General features: G+C 40.3%; 1 protein-coding gene across 1 annotated transcript in view; it reads right to left on the bottom strand.

Annotated features, from left to right (window-relative positions):
• Positions 1–23,077, bottom strand: part of LOC146208307 (uncharacterized) — a 75,733-nt gene that overhangs the window by 27,918 nt on the left and 24,738 nt on the right. The window contains exons 23-41 of the mRNA XM_084578320.1: positions 22,789–23,009; positions 21,543–21,646; positions 21,307–21,412; positions 21,003–21,143; positions 18,384–18,491; positions 17,719–17,860; positions 16,795–16,866; positions 15,370–15,426; positions 14,233–14,289; positions 9,323–9,394; positions 9,076–9,201; positions 8,051–8,271; positions 5,577–5,680; positions 5,320–5,425; positions 4,680–4,820; positions 2,115–2,222; positions 1,675–1,816; positions 1,169–1,417; positions 128–178 (exon numbers count right to left, since the gene is read on the bottom strand). Of these exons, the coding sequence (XP_084434446.1) occupies positions 128–178; positions 1,169–1,417; positions 1,675–1,816; positions 2,115–2,222; positions 4,680–4,820; positions 5,320–5,425; positions 5,577–5,680; positions 8,051–8,271; positions 9,076–9,201; positions 9,323–9,394; positions 14,233–14,289; positions 15,370–15,426; positions 16,795–16,866; positions 17,719–17,860; positions 18,384–18,491; positions 21,003–21,143; positions 21,307–21,412; positions 21,543–21,646; positions 22,789–23,009 (2,328 nt within the window). The remainder of the gene's footprint in view (positions 1–127; positions 179–1,168; positions 1,418–1,674; positions 1,817–2,114; positions 2,223–4,679; positions 4,821–5,319; positions 5,426–5,576; positions 5,681–8,050; positions 8,272–9,075; positions 9,202–9,322; positions 9,395–14,232; positions 14,290–15,369; positions 15,427–16,794; positions 16,867–17,718; positions 17,861–18,383; positions 18,492–21,002; positions 21,144–21,306; positions 21,413–21,542; positions 21,647–22,788; positions 23,010–23,077) is intronic.

The following is a 23,077-nucleotide window of genomic DNA, read 5'->3' on the forward strand; positions in this document are numbered from 1 at the left end:
TGTGTCATTTTCATCAACTTGTAAAGCAACCTCAGCAAATATTGTGAAACTGTCGATAAACTGTGCACGTCCTGTTTGAAAGTTGCATGTGACAGCAACAGAAAATAGCTACAGTTTAAGCACTTACCAGCAGACAGTGATGTAGGACCAGCATGTTCAATGGTAAGCTCAGTGGCTGCTACAAAAAAAAAAAAAGAGAAGAGGTCATCAAAAGCATGCCTCCTGCTTGCCCAAGTTTGCCTTTTAATCCTCAGTGCATCTAAGGATACAGCATGAATTGATAAAGAGAAAGCGTACAGTAGTGTAATTAGTATTACTCAGTTAGTACCACGCAAAATGTTAGACTGCAGCAATGGTATTTTGGTCTAATGCAGCAGCCATCAAAGCTGACCTATCGACATCGCCACAGGTTCAAATCTCGCTCGAGCTCGTACAGCATTTATTTATTTCTTCCCTATTTATTTGAAGTAATCTAAGCTTATCGGGTAATGCCAGTGAGCATATGAAGTCCTCACTGCCTGATGATTGACACTGTTTTGAACTGGTTTGCTAATGTCACCAATCTAAAGGCTAGGCACTTCATCTTGATCAATCGGCGAATTTTGTGACTAACAACATTGTTTTTTTTCCTGTGATGAAGCTCCTAATGCTGTCACATCAAAAAAAGTTGAAGCAAAACTTCATCACGCAAAAAATCTGACAGGGTGCAGTCATGACAGCTTTTTTTTTGGGGTGAGCTTTGGGAGTACTATTGCCCAATTTTTTTAAACTGTCCCCCTGACCGACTATGATGCTTAATTCAAGGCTATTGCAGCGCTATTATGCTGACTCGCAGAGCTAGGATCCCTCGCTTATTAGACCTAGTTTATGGTCATAGCTGGTGATTTTCAAGATTTCTCTCTGTGGCTGTCTTGCCAATTCTCTTGCATAAAATGCTAACTCCTGCATCAAGAAAACAGCTGCAGGTGACCCAGAACACTCACATTTTCTTTTACTGTATGCTGTGTGTGATGTACAGTCTTTATCAAAAATATATGGCCCAAGGAGCAGCCACTTTACAGTGCTCAGAAGCAAACCTATTAGGCCGTATACTTTTGACAAAGACCTCTTAGGTGACCATTAGGTGACGCACTACTGTAGTCGGGCAGCCAAAAAGCACAGTACTCACTCATAAAAATGGTTGAAACTCCAGGTTCGTAATCAGGTAAAGAAGATTTCGAAACATTAGCTTCCCGATCAGGCACAGAAGATTGTTTTGGAAACTCTCGTTCATGATCAGGTAAAGAGGATTTCGGAACTTCGGGTTCACGATCAGGTAAAGAGGATTTCGGAACTTCGGGTTCATGATCAGGTAAAGAGGATTTCGGAACTTCGGGTTCATCATCAGGTAAAGAAGACTCTGTTTCCCGAGTCTGGCCTGCAAAAAAGATTATGTATAACCATGCTCATTTTATTACCTTTGTCATCAAGTCCGTCACTATTTTCAGCACTGTAGCAAGGCCTTTAACCTGTTCTTCATAACACTTTTGCCATTCTACAGATAGTATAAATGCATTAAAGACAGAGATGGCTCTTTTTAATTTGCCATTTTGTACTATAAAATGCACATTACTTTCTGACCTCAGGGCACGTAAGGATCAGGTGTAAACCAAACAAAAATTAACAGAAACAAACCTCCATCACGCAAAATGTCTCTGATGAGGCGCAGTCGTGACAAAGGCCTTCCGTGGGATGGGCAGTTGTCGTGGGGATTTTCACGATCCACTTCAAACACTGCTGCACAAAAGTCGTGCCCCAGGCCGGCCAGGTGAGACATCTGAAGAAAAGTGAGTTGCTTCGAGTTTTTTTTCTATTCCAATATTTCTAAAGGTAACCACCACAGTTAAGCAGAGTACAAAAAGCTCGAAACAGCTGCCACACTTTGCGATGGCGGTTGTCTAGCCGAGCTCCAGTTTACAATTACAGTCAAATTTTCAGTTTTGAAGTCAGCAACTTTCCACTAGTGTTACAATTTTGAAGCTTTTAGAACATTCACTAAACCTGAATACACACATACAAAGAAAGAAATATTTCAATTGTGGTTAATGCTTTTCAAGGTGCTTTCAATGTCTTACCTTGTGCTGTATAAAAACCTTTCCCTCGTATGTCATCATTTCTGTTCCATTCACAGTCTCACTAGTCTCATAGAGATCGTTGCCAGTCTTTCTCACTGCTTTGCAGGTCTGGGTGAAAAAAAAAAAAACAAATCTATCAGCGCATAGGCTTTATTCAAATACTGGAAGATTTTCTACACGTTAAAGCCATCACACTATATTTAAAACCAGATATCATGTGGTAGCGACAGCAGATGCTAGCAGAATCCCTCTACAAAATGCAAACATTGCTTCTATGTATTTCCTTTATGTTACCCTAATCTTGAACATAGTGTATAATAATGTTAACAAACCATATCTGGATGAACATGATTAGAGTTTTTTTTCCACCTTCCATAAATGTCAAACTGCATTCCACTTTCTATTAAGAACCAAAGCACAACTTGAACGTAATTTTTTTTTTTGTGATGGTCCTCAAAAATGACTACAATGCAAGGAGATGCCAACTCCTCTGTAACTTTGGAGGCATGCAACACATTAGCAGGCTTGTACGGAAAGCAGAGATGGCGACTATCAACGTGAAAATTTTGAGGCATGGCCCATTAAAAAAGGGGGCGCTGAAATAACTAGGTAGGCAAAGAAAGGAAAGAAGATGCTGCTGTGTGGAGGACTGTGCACACTAGCACTGTAAGTTTTGCTGTAGTCGACAACATAGTGCACATTTTTGACTTCTTGTCTCTCGAATAATGTGACCGTAAGCACCGCTTCACTATTTTTGTGTGCCGTTTGACTAGGCGTGCGTGAATGGTAGTTCAAAAGTGAAATAAAAAACATAATGCAGCCAAACATAAACTGAACACAAATTCCAATAGCATTGAGTCAAACATTAGTGTGAATTTTAGCTACCTGCACAAATTTTTGCACAAAACTAATGGTCCCGTGTGACAGCAAAGTGCTGTATCTCTTCACCAGGGGTTTGTGCTAGGAGGGCGGTAAGAAGTCAGTAAAACTACACAAAACACAAGAAGTACCTTTTGCTGCTGATGACAGCAAGTATATTACTGCACAATCTCATTAAATTAAAATTCAGGGGAAGTTTAAGCTCTGCCTCTAAGGGTATGATGCGACATTGCTAACAGCTCTCATCTGCAAGCCCCCTACATACAGTTTTTTGAATGTGTCCTTTGCAATACTTTCTTTAGGGAGGACAGGGCTCTTGATAGGCTGAAAATCGCGAAGAAAAAGCAACATATTGAAAATGGCATCTCAGAACTAATTTACTCATGTAATGTAATTGTTTCACAGGAAGGGAAAGGCGATGCGGACACCTGAACCACATCGTAAAGGAGGGGAGGAATGTGGGAGTAAAAGTGGATAGAGAGAAAGAGGAGCCGCAGTGGAGGACTGCGGAGTAATTTCGACCACCTGGGGATCTTTAACGTGCACTGACATCGCATAGCCTACGGATGCCTCTTCGTTTCGCCGCTGTCGCAGTTGCTGCCGGCAGTTGGTATCGAATCCGGGAACAGTAGTCGGCCATCTTACCACTGCACCACCGTGGCGGGGCTAATTTACTTATTCCTTGGGCCATTAACTGAACTCTATAAGGTGCAGATGAGCTGAATAAATTCCATCACTGTTTGTTTTTTCTAGTTTTCTCAAAACACAAATTTCTGACAGTTTGCTAGGTTACAAGAAGGATATCTTAGCATCTAGAGCAGATAAAGAAAAGATGTTTATTTCAGTATGCTCCTGAGTGCTCGAACTATACAATGTCGGGGACAGATTTCTCATTTTATTCTTGCTCATTTTTTGTGTACTCTTAAATGTCTCATAAATCACTTTTCCCTACATCAAAATTCAACAGGTTGTAAAATGACTAATACTATATTGCCTTAACAAAGTAGCACTACGCTGTATTCTTTATACTGTATATACATTATCTAGCCACACAATATTAATAGTTTTCTGATAGTAATTTTTCTCTATTGTTTCTGTAAACAAAGGACTGAAAATGTCAAATGATTTCAAAACTAGCTGACAATCAGAAAAATGATCAATATCTAAAATCAGCATAAAAAGCTGATTAAGATTGTACATTTTCATTGTATTTTGTCTAAAAGTAAAGAAAAATGTTTCAAAAGCCCTATCCCCCTCTCTTACCTCGTACATACTACAGTTGCATGCAGCTGTATGCTATAGGTGGCCAGTCGGTGACTAGTTATTGACCAGTCATGTCACCTGCAAACTAGCAGCTGCCAGAGGCATGCTCATGATGTTTTTAGCTCGCAACATCAACAATGTCGACAACATTGTCGACAAACCTGATATGCAAACCCGATTCACTATAGAAAGTGTTGAATATTTACATATTCCTACATTTTGCAAATAACAAAGAGCAAAAAAATTAAGCAAATGTACAACTTTTTCAAATAGACATAAGATTCTTGCTGCCCGAGGCATGTATTCAAAGCATAAGCTTTTTCCAGAGTCCATGCATTGTGCTTTAGGTAAATATTTTTACTTGAAACAATCAGTACCATCCACAGCCATATTAGAAAAATGTGCACCGCAGGGAACAATTACCTCGGAGAAATCCACCCAGCGTTCCTCGTCACATAACTGCTCGGAACTGTGGCCTCGGTGCACAATGTGAAAGGCCCGGACCGCAAGGTTAAATGTAACACAGGGCACGGTCAGGTCTTTAGACAACTCTGTGAGTCGTTTCTGGAAAAATATATATATAAATAAAATAAATATATGCTGTCAAAAGCTGATTGATCGTCTCAGGAAGTTATTAGACCTCCAAATGCCCATCTTCATCATCAGCTCAACAATTTCAAGTTATGGAATGGCACACTATTTTGGCACAACTACAGCCCACTGAGCCATGCCTGGGTTCTCGTAATCCCCGTTCTTTGCGCCCTGAAATTCTCCAAGCCTTTCACGATGACCCACTGCTGGCCACCTTGGCTACCAGAAAACCTACAACCACATCAAAAGCCGATGAAGTGTGGACGATACGCTGCTAGCTTAGGCTTGTCTGACAAGAGAAAAGTAAACCTGCCATTTCTTCCTCTTGTCTCACTAGATATGCTTATCACTGGTGCTCCACACAAGCATCACCCTAATCACTCCAACATATCGCACCAATATGATGTATGTCTGCAAGAATAATACAGCAAGTGACAAAACTAACCGAGTAGTTCAAATTATTGGTACTTGCCATTTGTGCAGTGTCACTTTGTGTGTGGATCCTGGAAGGAAAGCCAAACTTGCAAGGCATTGAAGGCTCTCTGACGTGAGTCATCAGGATCAAGTAATCTACCTTGCTGCAAGACAACAAAGAACACAGACGATAGTAAGCCTCCAAAAAGAAACTAAAAAAGAAAAAAAGGTCTCAATACTGTGGTTTTATGAGGCACAGCAAACTTTAGCTTGTTAGTCTTTTTTCCTAATTGCATGACACCAGAATCCACTCACCCACAAAACCTCTCACTTAAGGCGGAACTGCTCGGATTAAAGAAATCCACTCCAACGACAAGCAAGAGTTTTGTATGATGAGAGTGAAAATCCCGTGATATTATCTGAAAAAAAAAAAAGGAAGGAAAGAAAGAAGAAAAAATTTCTCTCTTTTCCTTCTTAAACGCAAGCCAACAAGAGTGTAGCCTCTGCTACCTTGTACCTCTATAGGGGGTGAATAGGCTATCTACGTACAGCATGACCTAGATTAAAGCAAGCTAAGGACTTGAACTTTGTTACCGAAACTTTATTCCACACAAGAAAGGAAGCACTATGGTTACAAATAAACGAGCATAACAATGCAAGAACAACTAAGCAGATAAAAAATGTGTCAACACTGCGTTCACTGGGCTCATGAAAAGTAAATCTGAAATGTTAAGGGCTTTTGTTAAGAGCTTTTGTGAATTGTGAATAGGTTCTTTAATATTCGCCTTTACGGACATGTTGCAATCTCATATCCTCAGTTACAAACAAAAAGTCATAATGTCCAAAGTACTAGGAGAAATTTCCCAGGGTGGAGTAGATCTGTATTAATGAATTTATTACTTATTAGCATCCACCTGAGCTTCAAGTTACTGATCTGTTCACTCTCGACCTACCATATGAACGCTAGCCATTCTGGTTAGCTCAGTTGGTAGAACATAGGCAGTGGTCTCAGGTTCGAACTCTGGAGAGCAGGACGAATTTTTCTTTAACTATTCAGTACTATTAAGTTTCTGTGAAAGCTGTGTAGCTTTACTTTGTAACTGTATGACAACGCTGTTTTACTGATTGGTTTCATGCAACAAAGGTACGGACACACTGAGCACAACTGCATGTTTTGTTTAGGGGCACTACTGTTAATTGTTAACGGCCCTTGGAAGCCATTTGTAAGTTGAGAGAGAAGAAATTACGTGTGGATTAAATGGCCGAGGCTCAGAGGCAACTTCTTGGGTGCAAGTGTAAAAAACATTTTCTCAAATGTAATAAAATATTTTCATTCATGCGCTGCATCTGTCTAGCTGTCTTTGCATCCTTTTTTCGTATAACCAGTTAAGCGTATTGCAGTAGGCTCCTGTTAAAATGAACTCAGTTAAGACGAATTCTCTGTAAGATGAAAGTCGGACCTCTGGTTGGCTTTGCATAAGAAAAATCCAGTTGAGATGAAATGCTTCATGTGCCTTTGTGTTAAGACAAATTTTTGCAGTGATTGCAAACCATGGTGATCCCACACAAAAGCAGCCATGGGGTATACATGTGGCACTGTCATGATCAAAATATGTATTACAGAATGTCCCTACGCAAAGAGAGTGCACCACCTGCAAGACTGTGTCTGTATACCTTCAAGAAAAGCAGCGAGGAAACTGTCTTATGGGAGGCTTGTGTTTTTGAGGTAAAGTTTTCGTGCCAGTGTGCAGAAAAGGCACAGTACTGCCACACCTGCGCTCGAATCTCCGCATCTCTAAAATCTCTCTCTCTGAAACCTCTCTCTCTTTGTGGGATCTCTGAAATCAGATCTCTTCACAAGCGCAGCGATCAGATTTCGGCATTGGATGCACGTCACGAGCCATGTATTGCTTCCAATAACTAAAAAGGTGTGTATGTGCAAAGTGGACCCATTTGTTGACGTTGTATCCTTTTTGAATTGACGTAACATAGTAACATGCATATTTGCGGTGCAGGGATGACAAGATATTGATGCCGCAAGCGTTGCCTGCTACATAGAGAAAGGTGGTTCGTGCACTCGTGGAGTTGAAACAGCTGTACTGCAGGTAGAGCGATGTTGCTGAAAGCAGGATGGAAAGCACAAACAAAAAAAGTACACACAAATAGCAGCTATTGTGGGATACAGCGAGAAAAAAAAAAATGCTTCTTTCATGCTCCCTCTCCAGTTCACTTCATGCATAGTGAATAAACCGCCCTATCTGCAACCATTCCCAATAAAGGCTATTTTGTTCATTCATGTCGCAAATATACAGACACACTGAGCATGCTTATGCATCTTTTTGAGGGGTGAGCTTCTGGCAAAGAAAACAAATTACTTGCTCCCTTCACGTTAATCTTAGAGGGTGGCTGCTGATTTGGCAAATGCCAGCAACCTACCTGCCCAAGTTCTTGCCCAGTACTACTCATGTCTAGGGAAAAGCATCAGCCAAGCTCAACCCTAAACAAGTGGTAGTTAAGACAGTGTACAGAAGTATATGACAAGACTGACTCTATCCTCAATAGAGTTGCACTTCTAGAAGTACTATAGTTATCGCAACATCCCAGCATAGCTTTTTCGTTCATAGTTATCCTCTATATGTGAATCGCACATTCAGTCTCCCTGATGCTGGCCTGTCACAGCTGCTAATCAGTATCACTGCCACAACCAGCCATAATACAGCCACTGACCAGCTCCATTCTATCTTTCAACAATTTTCAATAATTCAGAAAAAAATGATACATTTACTTACATCTACTGCACCAGCCCATTCTTCACTATCATTGACATGAGGCTTCATGAAGATTGCAATGCCATCAAGGTCGTTGCCACTGATCCACTTAACCAACTCCTGAGGCAGGTTCTCATGAAGGGTGCTATCGTTTGCCGGTGCCACGCTGCACGCATCAACTTCAGCCAAGAGCTGAGGACTGCCTTTCTTCTTCAGAGCCACAAACCTCCGAAAACCATTCTCTGCAAGGCAAACAGAAAATGTTACTGCATTCATTGATCCACTTTCCATGGCTCACATCTGCTCTATGTATAAAAGTCACAGGTGAGCACGAGAATTTTTAGCTATCACAATGCGACGCCTACGCTGACCTTGAAGTCACTTCAAAGGAGTGCTTTTGCTCCTTTGAAGCGTATAAAAATATTGAAATTTCTGAATATAAATTGAACATGAGTATGAAAAATAATGCCTCTGATTATCAAACCGAACATCTAATCAGTGAAAGAGAGCTGAAAATTAAAAATTAGCAAGCATTCATCTTATTTATTTAAGAATTCACATGGTGCTTGCAAATAAAACAAGATGGCACAGAAGTGTATACCCTACTGAAAAATCCATAATGAAGTTTGCACATAATTTCGTATATCGGTTTGCTGTACAAGAAGGTTCTGCATGAAACCAGATAGAGCTGTTATATCGCTGCTGAATACAATAAACTTTCCTTAAATTGGCCTTCAAGTGCCAGAAAAAAATATGCTATTTAACCAAAACCTAGAATTATTGAACGAACCTGAAGAAACTGTCAAAAACCATCTGCGTGACAGTAATTTAATCTTATGAACACTTGCATGATGGTCCATGCATCCCAGCGCACAGTGAGATAAAATTTTCAGTGTATTTGGTAAATTTTTAAAAATTCCAATGTTTCGAATACGAATCAAATAAACATATTCCTTTCTTATTCAATATTTCAAATATTTGTGCACTCCTAAATATCGGATCGCTTCTAAAAGGTTCAGGTAGCCGCTATTAGTGTAGAGGCTTACCATATGCAGGAACGAACGACTGGTTTTTTTGGAGGTATGACACCGACGTGTAGACTACATAAGTGCAAAGAGGCTCAGTGAGGTACAACAGGACGTCCCCTGACGATGTAACACAGATCAAAGCATCTGAAAAAAGAAAAGCAAAAAATAAAAAAATAAAGATTCACCAATTTCACCTTGTAAATTCAAAGTGATTAATTAAATCTTAGTGTTGACGAGCGTACACCACTTCCTGTGATCTACTTACGCCTTTGCAACTGACGAGGTTGCCGGGTCCCACGGCTCTGTTCAGTTGTGAGTGCACTTACCACTGAAGACCCTGCATGGCAAGAGAAGTAAGTGTCATCTTCATTAACTCTTTCGTTACCGCAAGAAAATGGCAGTCTTTCTTAGGTCACTGAAGATATTTTTCTGCCACTACAAATAATACTGCAGCACATAAATATGTGCACAACGGAACGCTCTATCAAAAAACATAAATTAAAAAGCAAAAAATTTATTATGGAACAAACAAAAAATAGGAAAATTGCAATTTTTGTGGCGAGTTAATGAAAATAAGATAGAAAAGGCACGATATCTACAGACACATTATTAACAAAGAAAGTCTAGAATATATACTTTGAAGATTAATGACCGAAGAAAACTGTGTTGCCTCGTACAGTACTACTGTACTACTCGTACAGTGCCATTTTTCAGCTACATAAAAAAAAACTACAGGTAGAAACAGCCTCATTTCTCGTGCCATACGGTGAAGCAGTTCTTGGTTTTCGTGAGGTACTAAACCAAAACTGCTGCCTGTAAAGGCCGGGTATACATGTTGAGCATGCAACGGACCTTCAGGAATGCTCACTAATGAATAGCTGGCGCCATTTTCAGGTAATTATCACCACTCAACACCCTCAGATAACAAAGCTAACATTATGATTTGACGTTTGACTTGCTGGAAATTTCTTTATCACAAAAATTTGATGTAAATGCTGCATTACCACACCAGTAGCAGGTTTTTTTTTTTTTTTTGAACCACGGCCGTCTCACTCCTTTTTGCAACAACACATGCCCATTAGTTCTCAAAAAGGTCCATCAACGCCACCACAGTGAGGAAATCTGGACCGGTTTTACAACTGTACTGCCTAGACTAACTACTTGGTGGCGCTAGGTGCATGAGACATGATTCCAACAAATCAGCAATTTAAAGCGTCGATAACTGGCGATCAACTTTAATAGGCATGGTAACAAAAGAGTTAATGAATATGGTTGGTTAGTTTATAGGGTTAAACATTTCAAAGTGACCTTGTAAGAAAAAGGGAAAAAAATTCCAAAAAAAGAATAAGAACATGCATGTGAAATGCACAAAAAACGTAGTGTATGAGATACCCTCGTCATGTGGGTGCACCTACATCGGTCTTTGGTCAAACTGGGCGCTGTTTGAATGAACGACTCCAAGAGCCCAAAAAATCTTTGAAAGGCATCATCAGCAGTGAATTGGCAGAACTTTGCCGAGAGCATGAACGTGTTCCCCAGCTTGGCAAAATCCAGTCTTATCGTCCGACTTAGATCATTTGGCAAAAGGGCAAAGTGTTTGTCAGCATACCTTCTATAGCACTTCACGACAACAAAATTGATTACCTGTAACAGTAAAACTGCGCGAAAAAGACGGGACATAAGAAACACACAGGCACAAACAATGCGCAGACTTCCAACTAGTTTTATTCATGAAACGGCTGGCTTATATAGCCTCTCAACAAAACAAAAGCACTATCGCAAAAAACACTCGTCACCTTTTTTGGTGATTAGGAAGGCTTCGATGACCTCCCTTTCAGTCTTGTCCCTTGCCCTACCAAGGAAGGTGGTTCTATCTAGGCAGGGGTCACATCTGCAGCATAGACCTATTGTGTTCAAGGGCCCGCTCATTGAAGCAACGGCTGCAAGATAAGAGGTATCTGGTAGATAACCCCGGAGGCACATCTGGTGAACTTGGTCTGATGGTTTATCCTGCACGTGCTGTGCTATAGGTCTATGCGCACCGGCACAGGTAGCAATTTACCTCTGCATTGCAAAAGCTATGGATTTGATCCCCGTCTGGATAGAACCACCTTCCTCGGTAGGGCAAGGGACAAGACTGAAAGGGAGGTCATCGAGGCCTTCCTAATCACCAAAAAAGGTGACGACTGCATTAGTTCGCCGCCAGTATCGTTATCGAGACAAGAGATAGAGTATCTGGAATGGCACGTTCGGGTTCTACAGTCGCTTTGATTCTGCCATAATGTGCTGTTGAAACTGTCGAGCGTTTTTTTCGATAGTGTTTTTGTTTTGTTGAGAGGCTATATAAGCCAGCTGTTTCGTGAATAAAACTAGTTGGAAGTCTGCGCCTTGTTTGTGCCTGCATGTTTCTTACGTTCCGTCTTTTTCGAGCAGTTTTACTCGTTCAATTAGTATGAACCAACTTAGCCCTTCAGAGTGTATTACTTGATTATCTGTGCGTGAAGGTATATTCTTCTGCCACATATTTATCTTGTCGTGTTTTTGTGATTTTTTACCTTCTCTTTTCCTTCTGTTTTTGTACTATCGAGAGGTATATAACTGACTGACGTGCAATAAAAATCTGGTTGTTAACATCAAGTCCCTGCACCTCTCCCCTTTGTCTCGTTTTAGTGCTGTTTTTAGCCACAAGATCAAACTGACTATATTAAACAGGCTTTGAAAAGCCTTAACAGGGTGAGGGCGAGGGTATGCGTTATGCTCCATAGCGCAGCAAGAAGAAGCAGCATACTGACTTTCCCGTTTCTCTCTCACTCCTTCTCATGGCCAAGGAGAATGACATTGTTAGAACGTACGGTACTCATATATTGGTGCTAGTGAGATGCCTGGACAGTACCTTTATTCTGTCTTCTCACTTTAAAAAACATTTTTCGAATTTATCTTCACTTAATAGCGCCATCAGCAATAAATAACTAAATAGCTAACTGGGAACATTACCACAAAATAACAATATGAAATCTGTTATAGTTCTTGCGCGGTGCCTTCAGATCCGAAATCTGCAATTAGATTTTCCTAGAGGTGCAATTCAAGGTACAAATAAGCTTTAAATCGATTTCTGATAAATTAAAATCGAATAGAGAAGGTAGGATGAAACCAGGCTTTACTAGGGGTGCAACAGCTCAAATAGGATTTGTAGCAATTTTTGGAACAGAAAAATATTAGTTTCGGAGCAGTAAAATCCATATTTGGAGCAGCTCAGAGCAAAAAAAAAGATACTGCACTTTGCAGAACGAATTTAAATTTTGGAGACGCTAAACATGAAACTTAACTTTCAAAATGAATATCGGACAATATGGTTGTGATTCAGAGAAAATCTAGCAAGAGCCACCTATCACCGGCACTGCGTGTACCTACTTTTGTAGATAAGGCATGCTATCAAACTAAAAAGAAAAAAGAAAAAAAGAAATGTGGGCCATTAAAACGAGGTCTGTTTTTCAAACTTTAGGGACCGAAACAAAAAAATGAAAAAAGCTAGAAAACATGGATTTCTCTTTCCTTTATTTTTGCATCTAGCGAAGTTTGACAATCTTAATCACGGGATCTTATCTTGCTCGCAAGAATCATAAAACAGTGTTTTACTGTCTGTGAAATCCACAGCATGTGTCGTGCGAGGGTAGCTCCAGAAGAGCTCAATTCGAAGCACTCAATTCGAAAAGAGAGTACAGTACAAAAACAAAATAAAAAATAAAATTTTGATTCAAAAGCAAAGAAAAAAGAAACAGCAACTAGTTTAAATGTCAAAAAGGCAAATGCTGAAAGCAGATAAGAAAGAAAGTCGTAAGCAAAGAAAACTGATGAGCGAGTGTGTCTTCAGCCCGTGATTTGTGCTTTCTATGGGCTGGTGATGACTCGGTGGTTTTAGACTAAATATTTTGATTAAGAAGAGGTAGGCACTGCCTCGAGATATTAGGTTACATATTTCGTGGCCAGAGCAGACTTGACAGTATGTCGATGTTCCAGCATCCATAAATGTTCATTTTGGCAGTCTTGGGCTCCACTGCGGCATTATAGAATTTAATGCTGTTGCACATTTCTTGACTTGCTGACACCCAAAATAAATTTCACATGTACCACCTCAGGTTATATTAGTACTAACACAGAAGCCATAACTGACGCACCTCCTACACTGTTTGACAATGGAAAAGTGAGTTTATCGCCAAGACAGCACAAGAACAAGCTTGCTGTACATGAATAATCTGGCAAAATAATAAAAATTTCTAAAAGCCACATAAAAAAGTAGGGCTACGTCCATTAAAAGCATACAGCGCCTAAAACACAGTGTTTAAGTATTGCTTGAAAATTACAAGTACCGCAACGGCCCTATTTGCAGTGCGACACAGTAGCAGTGGTGCCTCCTTACAAACGACCCCTTTGAAACTAAAAGGCCAATGACAGCTGCAGTGTCTGAAACATATGACTGGCCATATCATGGCCACAGAAAGTTGTCCCTGAGTATGGCAAATTTTGGCACAGGGCGGCGCAAATTTAACAAATTTCACGCTTATGGCGCAGCTTGATGCTGAAATATGCAGCTGTATAAAAACTGCACAATTGGCGGAGCTGTTGCACCCCTGCTTTAATATGAAGGGCCCTATGCTTCGTGTTACGATTAAAAAACTAACTTGATAGTCAAGGTCTGATGTGTAAATGCACGGCACTTAGCAGTGAGCACCACTGTAATGAGAGGCTCATGTTTAAAAAAGTGACACACTGCATTTCCGCGCAAGACGAAAAAAAGAAGAAAAAAGAAAGGAAGCCTTCGCATCAAAAACAAAAGCAAAAATGCATGCTTCATACTGCCTTTATTCCAATGTTGCTATTAGTAACACTAAAATAAAGCTCGCTTGCTAGAACAATAGACAAAAGAATTAATATTCAAGCTCCCCTTCATACTTCACATAAATGACTTTCCATTTAACTGTGCCAATGCTTGTACAAAGTTGGACACACTTTCATCCTGTTTTCTTTCTCAGTATGAAGTCACAACACTCCTTCAGGCTTACTGTAGCTATGAATGTCTAAATGTATGCCTACTTTACCTACGATTATATAATAACGTTAAAAAACTGTTAGACCAGAAATCTGAGAAGGTTGAATGCGCCATTGCACAACACTTACTTGAAAACGTCACAGAAAAGTCACGATCGTGTTCAGAGAAATTGACTGGCTGCTTCGCTGTGTGAGAGAAGAAAAAAGAAGCCTTAGCTTAAAAAAGTGAAGTACAAATATACATGCATTTTCCTTTTTTCCAGGGCTAGGCCCCAGTTGGACACATATTTAGACACAAATACATTGGCTGATTTTTCTCCTCTCTCTCTTCCTCACAGTCAAGGATCAAGACATGACTAGGATTGGTAGTGCTCATTAAAAAAAAAACGCTAGTAAAATGTTTGGACAGTGCCGCTATTCTATCCTCCAGCTTGTAAGATAGACTTTTCAAACTTATTTCCAGACTAAGTAAACCCATGAGCAATAATTGTCAAGTGTTTGTGTAAGAACTTTAAAAAAACAAAAGCCCATTGCCCATCAAATGGCTGAACTTTGTAAAGCAAGTGGCCTTGAGCAAGCATACCGCGTACAAGTCCTCGAATGTGAGCTGATAATTTGCAAATCATTCTTAAAACTGCCACTCCTGAGTCTAGTGGTAACCCCTGAGATTGGTATTTTGCGCAAATTCCATCCCTAAGCATCATGAGGCTCGCGCAATGCCGCCTGGCAGTGGCTACCGTCCCTACCCTTTTCTACTGTCTAGCTAGTTCAGAGGAGCAAGCAGCAAGAAAAGTACGCATCAAAGCTGGTTTGGCTGTTAGATTGGATCGGAGCCAGATGCTAGATCTTCCTGAAAGTGCATTTCAGGATAGAAATTGTTTACCCCAATTTTCAAGAAACCTGCTTGGTGCCTGAGAATTTGGTGGAATAGGACATTACCTGTAAATGCAGGACCCATGTTTCCTAATACAATTCCAATACTTGAGGATTGGTCCTGGGTGTGTAATGATGTACTCAAGTTTAGGTAGTGTGACAGGCTGCTTTTAGGCGAGAACAAGAAAAGAAGAAACTCATAGCACATAAAAAGCAACATGCTGCTTCACAAACATGTTTTTATATCTAAACTGTGCCAATGCTTGTACACAGTCACAATTCGATCTTGTTCACTTTCTTAGTTTGAGGTTACCAATGTTATTCTGTGCTTACTGCTGCTATAATGTTTTAAAGGTAATAGCGATCCATACCATCAAAAATCTGAGAACTCACTTGTGAATACTGTAGTGAGGTCATGCGCAGGCTCAGATGCAGTGACTGGCTGCTCTCCTGTATGAGAAAAAGAGAAAACTTTAGCATAAAGAAATCATGCACAGATACATAAGTCATGCAGCACTATGTATTCCCATAGTCTCTACCACTCTTTCCTTTTCAAAAACAGTGTAATCTTGTTGATATTATTCGCACGAGAACTGAAAATTAAAAAGCATTATAGTAGAATGCCGCTATAGAAAACTTTAATATAGTAAAATGAAACTGAAGTTCCAATTCATCTTCTATACATGACTGTACATTTTTTTCCCTTTATAGTAAAAACATTTTTGTCAAAAATCAGTTATAGTAAAGTGCGTCTGGCCGCAATGACGACTTCCCATGAAATGACATGGCTGCAAGCCCGCTACATGACGATGACGAGGCGACTGTTTTTTTTTTAAATAATAAATTGAGCGTTCCTTTAAATGGCTTTACCACTGAGGTTGGCAGCGATCAGAAGTCCTCGGAGCCGTGAGGAAAAGCATGCAGCGCATAGGAAAAAAAAGTAAAGCTGCCTACAAAAATGGAAAGGAGGAGGCGCGCTCCATTCAGAAAGTAAAAGCGCAGCGAGAAATAGGGAAAGGAAGGAACGGCGAAACATTCACATCATGGTGCAGTCCAAACAGTAGTGGCAAAAAGTGGAGGTGCAGCGTCCAGTTTTGCAGCGCCTGCCTGCCAAGCACATTTCTCATTTATTCCATCTTAAAAGACAGAAACAGCAGACGATAAACTTGGTTGTATTTGTAGCCACATTGCCCTTATGCTTAAGATGCACTTCTACAAGATGTAAACAAAAAATCATTTAACCAATTTTCAGTGTTCAGTTTCTTGATATTTGGACTGCAATGGAAATGAGCACCGAGCTCAGTCATGTACATATCCTGCAGTGAGGCACTAATGAACCACCATGACAGTGGAGTAAATGACGAGCAGTTACTGTAACAAAACAAACATCAACACAGTGACTAATGTAGAAACTTACTAATAAAAAAGTAAATACAACAATGTGACTCATGTCCTACAATGCTGAAATTCTTTACAGCAGCAAGAGAAGTTGCGTGGTCCCGCTTATGGTACAAAATCGACATTAGGCGTTTGCTCCAATGATGGAGCTCATGGCTGATGGTGAACCCTTTCATGACATTTAATATCTTCACGATTGTAGCTGACCACCTCGTTGAACTATGATGGCTAAGTAGAAGAAAAAACAAAAACAAAAAAATGATGTAATAAGAGCAAAATTCTAACTCTGTACAATTAATTCCTTAAAATTAGCTTCGCATAGAAGTCCTGTCATATGCAATGTGTAGTTTTGATAAACTTCTGATAAATCGTGACATCATGATGAAGTTGGAAGAAATTAGACGCAATTAAAGCACTCACCAGTGAACAGTGATGTAGAGGAGGCAGCATATTCAGTTGACTTATCTGTATACTTAGTAGTAGGCCCAATGTCTGTCACACACAAAAAATAAATAAATAAATAAGAAACCAAAACCATGTGCACTGCTTGTGCAGTTCTGCTCTCTAAACCTTAAAGCCTCCAATGCACAGCATGAGACTTCACCAGTTAACAACATGGGGTGTTAAGTTGCAACAATGGCACTGTGGTCGAATGCAGCCCCCAGCAAGGCTGATCTGTTCGCACTGTCATGGGTTCGAATCATGTGCGCGGTCATAAAGTATGTAACTAGTTTATTTCGTTAGTACATTAATGTAGTCTGAATTGAATGGTGATGTCTTGTGACTAGGCGACACAAATATCTTGACCAATAAGCAAATGTTATGACTAACCAAGCCGACCAATCAGTCAATCTTATGGCTAACCAAGCAGAGTTTTTCCGTGATCAGGTTTTTAAGCTGCCCACTGTGGTGTATCACTTAAGGTTACTGCAATGCCGTGGTGCTGCCTCATATAGTGAAGACCCATCATTGAGTGGTCTTAATTTACGGTTATGGTAATTTTAAACATTTAATTCTGGCTGCATTCACAGTTCCTTCTCCCCCGAAAATACCCCACATCTTGTATCGAGAACACAGCTGCTAATAAAACTAAATTTTTTCTTTGTTTCTTTTATGCACAATGTTACCCTGAACGCTGCAGCAAGATCTTCAATCTGGGTCTATATAAATACTTATCTTTTGCCATTCTGCATAAAGCATAAACGTTAAAGACAGAGATGGCTCTTTTTAACCCATTTTGTACTGTACCGCTATATGGCATGAAATGCACATAAACCATTACTCTTTTTCCTCGAGGTGCCTAAAGATCAGGCATAAAGCTAAAAGGAATAAAGAGAAACAAACCTCCATCATGCAGAAGGTCTCTGATGAGGCGCAGTCGTGACAAAGGTCTTCCTTGGGGTGGGCAATTGTCGTGGGGATTTTCATGATCCACTTCAAACACGGCAGCACAGAAGTCATGCCCCAGACCAGCCAGGTGGGACATCTGAAGAAAAGTGAGTCGATTTTAGTTTTTTTCCATTGAAATATTTGTAAAGGTAACCACCCCAGTTAAGCAGAGAGTACAATAAGCTCAAAACAGCTTCTACACTTTGTGATGGCAGTTCATTTTTTTTTTTTTTTTTTTTGTAACAGCAAAACCTTGTTATTTTGTCATTTATTCAAACTGACACTGACTCTGTCAGCTTGAAAGTGTCTGCGCTTAATTCCAGCTCCTCAAAAATTTAACATATTTATGCACTCCTTTAAGTTTTAACAACAAACATTGCACTATCAGATTTAATAAGGTTATAAAGCAGTTCCACGATTAGTAAGTATACTGACATCTGGTTAGGTAACAGAAAAGAATTAGTGAAATTTTTAGTTTTGCAATTATCAGCTTTCTACTAGCCTAACCAACATCAAAAATTTCCTAGACCATAATACTAATTTTGACTACACATACGCAAAGAAACAATTATTTTGATGTTGCCTAATGTTTTCCAAGAAATATTTTGTGGCCTTCTTACCTTGTGCCTAATGAAAACCTTTCCCTCGTATGTCATAATTTCTGTGCCGTTCATGGTCTCGCTAGTCGCGTAGAGATTGTCAACATTCTTTTTCACTTCTTTGCATGTCTGAGAGAAAAAAGATCTTTGTCAGTGAGCAAGACTTCTTCAAGTCTCACTAACCTAATAAAGCAATATAAATATGCCTTCATATAGCCCACAGTTGTACTACCAACAGCGTGTCTGAAGTCTCTACCATTGGTGACCAAAAAGCAGTTTTATCACTTCTGAAATCGACGGGAAGAGTAGCGATAGCGAATGATTGCAGAAATCCTCTACAAAAAGCCAGCACTAATTCCAGGTATTTACTTGGCCTTGCCTGGATGATAAAACATATTGTGTAATACAGTCGAATGCCTTTATAGCGAAGCGCTTGGGACCTGTAAAATGCTTTGTTATACACGCCACTTCATTGCAAAAATCGCGAACCACATTGTGCGCAATACAGCAAGTTAAGCATGTTCAGAACAACGAAAGCTTTATTTAACATTAATTCAAGCGTTACCATCCGAATATTACGTCATTTCATAGGCTTCCACTTGGAACAGGGCAAAATCCACCGCTGAAGCCACCGGCTTCTCAGTCATGTTTGCGCTTGTTCACAGAGGTCGCTAGAGTTGTTTTTAATGTCTGCAGCTAAATACAGTTTACTATGGTTCACTGCAGCTTGCTATTTAGCGCAACATGTGAAAGGGAGCCCGAACCATTGTGCCATCAAAAATTTCGGCGGTTCTGCCTTCTGCGCACTTTATTTGATGTGCGATTATTATGGCTGTTGCGTAGTTTGGAATTTCCGGACAGGTCTTTGCAGTGGTGTTCCCTCTGTCACTCAGTGACGGCTCCAGAGGGCAATCGCAGCGCCGCTACACATGCTCTTCATAAAGGAGGGAATCGGCCATCAGTGACGCCAAAATTTCTTTGGTGTATAGGCAAATTTGTTGTGCTGGTCTTCATTGTAGAGGCATTCACAGTACATATGAAAGGTAAGAATGCAGTTGGGACCTACAAAAGCCTTCGTTATACAGGTCATTTCGCTGTAAAGGCGTTCGACTGTATGTTATCATACCGTACTTACATTAAAAGGACCAAACGCTTGATTTAAGTGTCCCATTTTGCAATAAAAATCTTACTGTCGAAAGTAGTTTTATTGAAAACACTGCACAAAATTTGTATCAACAATTTTTCTATCAGTGTCTGTGCTAATTTTTATGCAGTTTGACGCTGAAAACCATGATCAACCAGGGCAGTGGCAATTTTGTGTCAACAAAAGTGATTTGCTGAATACTAATACAGTAACTACCCATCAGACACTAATCAGACATTTTTAATGTAAAGTACTGGACATTTCAGTTGCTACACTAAATGTTATTATACCACAGAGACATACGCCTTGTCGTCGAAAGATTTCGTGGACTGTGGTTCATCCGAGAAAAAAATTCCGAGAGCACTGAAAGTCTGCACTGGAGGAATGCGAAAGCACTGATGCCTCCTCAGCCCTCTTAGTCTCTCCTTGCGTCCATTCACTCTTTTTTTTTCTCTCTTATCTCTCTTTATTCTATTTCTCACTCTTTGCCCTGCATTTTTAGTTGCATGCTCTGCAACGAACGCGTGGCACATGGAGAACGTGCCATATGGAGAAGGCAGCATGTGGAGGAGGGAGCGCGTGCAGAACATAGCAGAAGGAGAAGAACAGGAAGAGAGTGATCAGGGACAGAAGATTCAGCTGGATGTGTCTGTTGGTGACCCGAGTGACCAGGCTTGGACCTCTGCAGCAGACGTCCGGCCCTCCAGACCCGGATCGACCATCATACAAGTCTCCAGAAGCATAAACCTGAGCTACCAGACTCAGATGTAGCTGTTATCAGACCTTCCATGGATCGCAGCTATGGTGACATGCCACCACCCAAGTGACCAAAAGAAAGCTGCCCGTGTCTCCATCAGACACTGCTCTGGCTATCTGAGGTATGCAAACGAGATGTGTAACTGACGGGTCCGGGCTACAGCGCGGAGGCCAGCTGCAGATGCTGCCGTTGACACGGCACCTCGATTCAAGATGCAGCTAGAACCATAGACTCCGTCAGCGCCCAGCCACACCTCTACCAGATGCACCACTATCTAGAAGGACATTGAAATCTGAGTGGACCTTTCTTTCTTTTGTGGGCTATCTTTCTTGTTCGTTGTTTCTTCTTTCTCATGCTTCTGCGCGCTGATGGTTTTTTTTTTCCACTGTTGAACTACAGAGTGGGTTTTTTTTTTTCAAGTGCCGCCGCCTCCTACGTGAATCCCTTATCTGCAATTCCTAACACCTCACAAAGCTCTATATTTTCAAAATTTGAGATATTCGGGTTCCATATATCAGGGTTTGACTGTATTCACAAACCCTTACAGCTAAACAACCATGGTGAACAAACAAATATTAAAACCTCCTCCAACCTTTGCAACTGCAACTTACGTTCTTGGCACATGAGGGAGTATACATGCATTTTAATGCATAAACGATGCATTTTGAAACACATGCACAATTGACTCGGAATTAATTTTATGGTTCACAGAGGAGCAAATGAGTGCAATGAACTTTACCTCGGAGAAATCCGTCCATCGTTCCTCATCGCATGATTGCTCGGGATTGAGGCCTCGATGCACAATGTGAAAGGCCCGGACTGCAAGGTTAAATGTAACACAGGGGACGGTCAGCTCTTTGGACAGCTCTACAAGTCGTTTCTGAAAAAAAGAAAAAGAAACATGTTGCATCATAGGTGCCCCACACAAGCATCAAGCATATCCCTAACCTTCCCACCATACCACACCAATATGATGTATGCCTGCAAGAATGATACAGAAAGCAGCAAAACTAACACAGTCAGTTCAAATTATTGGTACTTACCATTTGTGCATTGTCGCTTTGTGTGTGAGGCCTTGAAGGAAAGCCAACCTTGCAGGGCATTGAAGGCTCTCTGATATGAGTCATCAGGATCAAGTAATCTACCTTGCTGCAAGGTAACAAAGAAAAAACAACAAAATGAATACACCCTAGCTTTTATTAATGGAGTTTCATGGGGCGCTGAAAACTTTAGCTTGCTAAATTTTCTTCATACTTGCATGAAACCCAGATGCACTCACCCACTAAACCTTTCACTCAAGGCGGTACTGCTTGGGTTAAAAAAATCCACGCCAACCACAAGCAAAGGTTTTGCGTGATGAGCATGCAACTCCTGTGAAATTTTCTGGGAAAAGAAAAGAAAACAAGCAAGAAAAAATTTGCCTTTTATACACAATTTAAGGCGACATAAGTAATATCTACCACTTATAAAGGATTACATGATAAGTTTTCTGTACACTGCATGGCCAAAAATGCTAAAGTAAACTAAAGGCTTGGACCCTAATACAAAAGCTTTGCTGCCACAATAAAAAAAAAAAAGAAAAAAAAAACTAGAAGTAATGTAGGGTTTAACAAGCAATATCTGACCCCCGATCTCAAATATTTTAACAGCCGCAGATCTTTAAAGCACAAATTTAATGCCCCTATTCCTGCAGAATAAAATGTAAAAGATGTACAACCCACACTTTTACTGAAAGAAGAGCCAGAATGGTTACAAAATAAATGCACAAAGGAACAGACACAGTTAGACAGTTGAAAAATATATGTCAACACTGTATCCATTGAGCTAATGGGAACAGAATTTCAAACGTTTAGAGTCATGTGATGATTAAAGGGACAAGGTTTTTCGGTCTGAATTTTTACTGATATTGTTGAAATCTCATATCTTCACTAACAATAAAAAAAAATTATAAAATGGTTTTTAATCTACGGAATGCCTTATTCCAATGGGAAAGATGTCTCTTGGTGTGAGTGAGATGGGAACGAAGTGTGAGTTAGAGAGTTGAAGGCAGCTTTTTGGCTGCTAATCCAAAGAAACATTGTTCAGCTAGTAAATATTGGAAGCATGCACTTTGACTGTCTAGTTGTCTCCGTATTATATTTTTTTTCTCGTAACTCTTTTCTAACCTTGTTTCGCAAATATCAGCAACTAACCTGTTCAAGTTCTTGTCCTATGGTAGATATTTGTAAGAAAAAGCAGCTCCTAAGCTAATTAAAAAATATTGGCACCTAACACAACACCGAAGGACATGATAAGAATGAACTTTTCAAAAATAAAGTTGCATCTCTAGAAGCGCTAGTGCTACATCTTGAAGATAAGGTTTTCTTCTATAGTTATCCCCTGTATGTCAAATGCGCACACTAGATTGCCTATTCTGGCCTGTCACAGCTGCTAATAGGTACCACTGTCACAACTAGCTGTAATACAGCCACTTACCAGCTTCAACAGTTTCAATAATTCAGAAAAAAAATGATACATCTGCTTACATCTACTGCACCAGCCCATTCTTCACTATCATTGACATGAGGCTTCATGAAGATTGCAATGCCATCAAGGTCATTGCCACTGATCCACTTAACCAACTCCTGAGGTAGGTTCTCATGAAGGGTGCTATCGTTTGCAGGTGCCACGCTGCACGCATCGACTTCAGCCAAGAGCCGAGGAGTGCCGTTCTTCTTCAGAGCCAAAAATTTCCGAAAACCATTTTCTGCAAGGTGGAAAGAAAATGTTGGCTCACATCTGCTCAGTGGATGAAAGCCACAGGTGAGCACAAGA

Source organism: Amblyomma maculatum, chromosome 1 (assembly GCF_055883805.1).
Source record: "Amblyomma maculatum isolate TAMU_Amacu chromosome 1, ASM5588380v1, whole genome shotgun sequence".
NCBI classification, from domain to species: Eukaryota; Metazoa; Arthropoda; class Arachnida; order Ixodida; family Ixodidae; genus Amblyomma; species Amblyomma maculatum.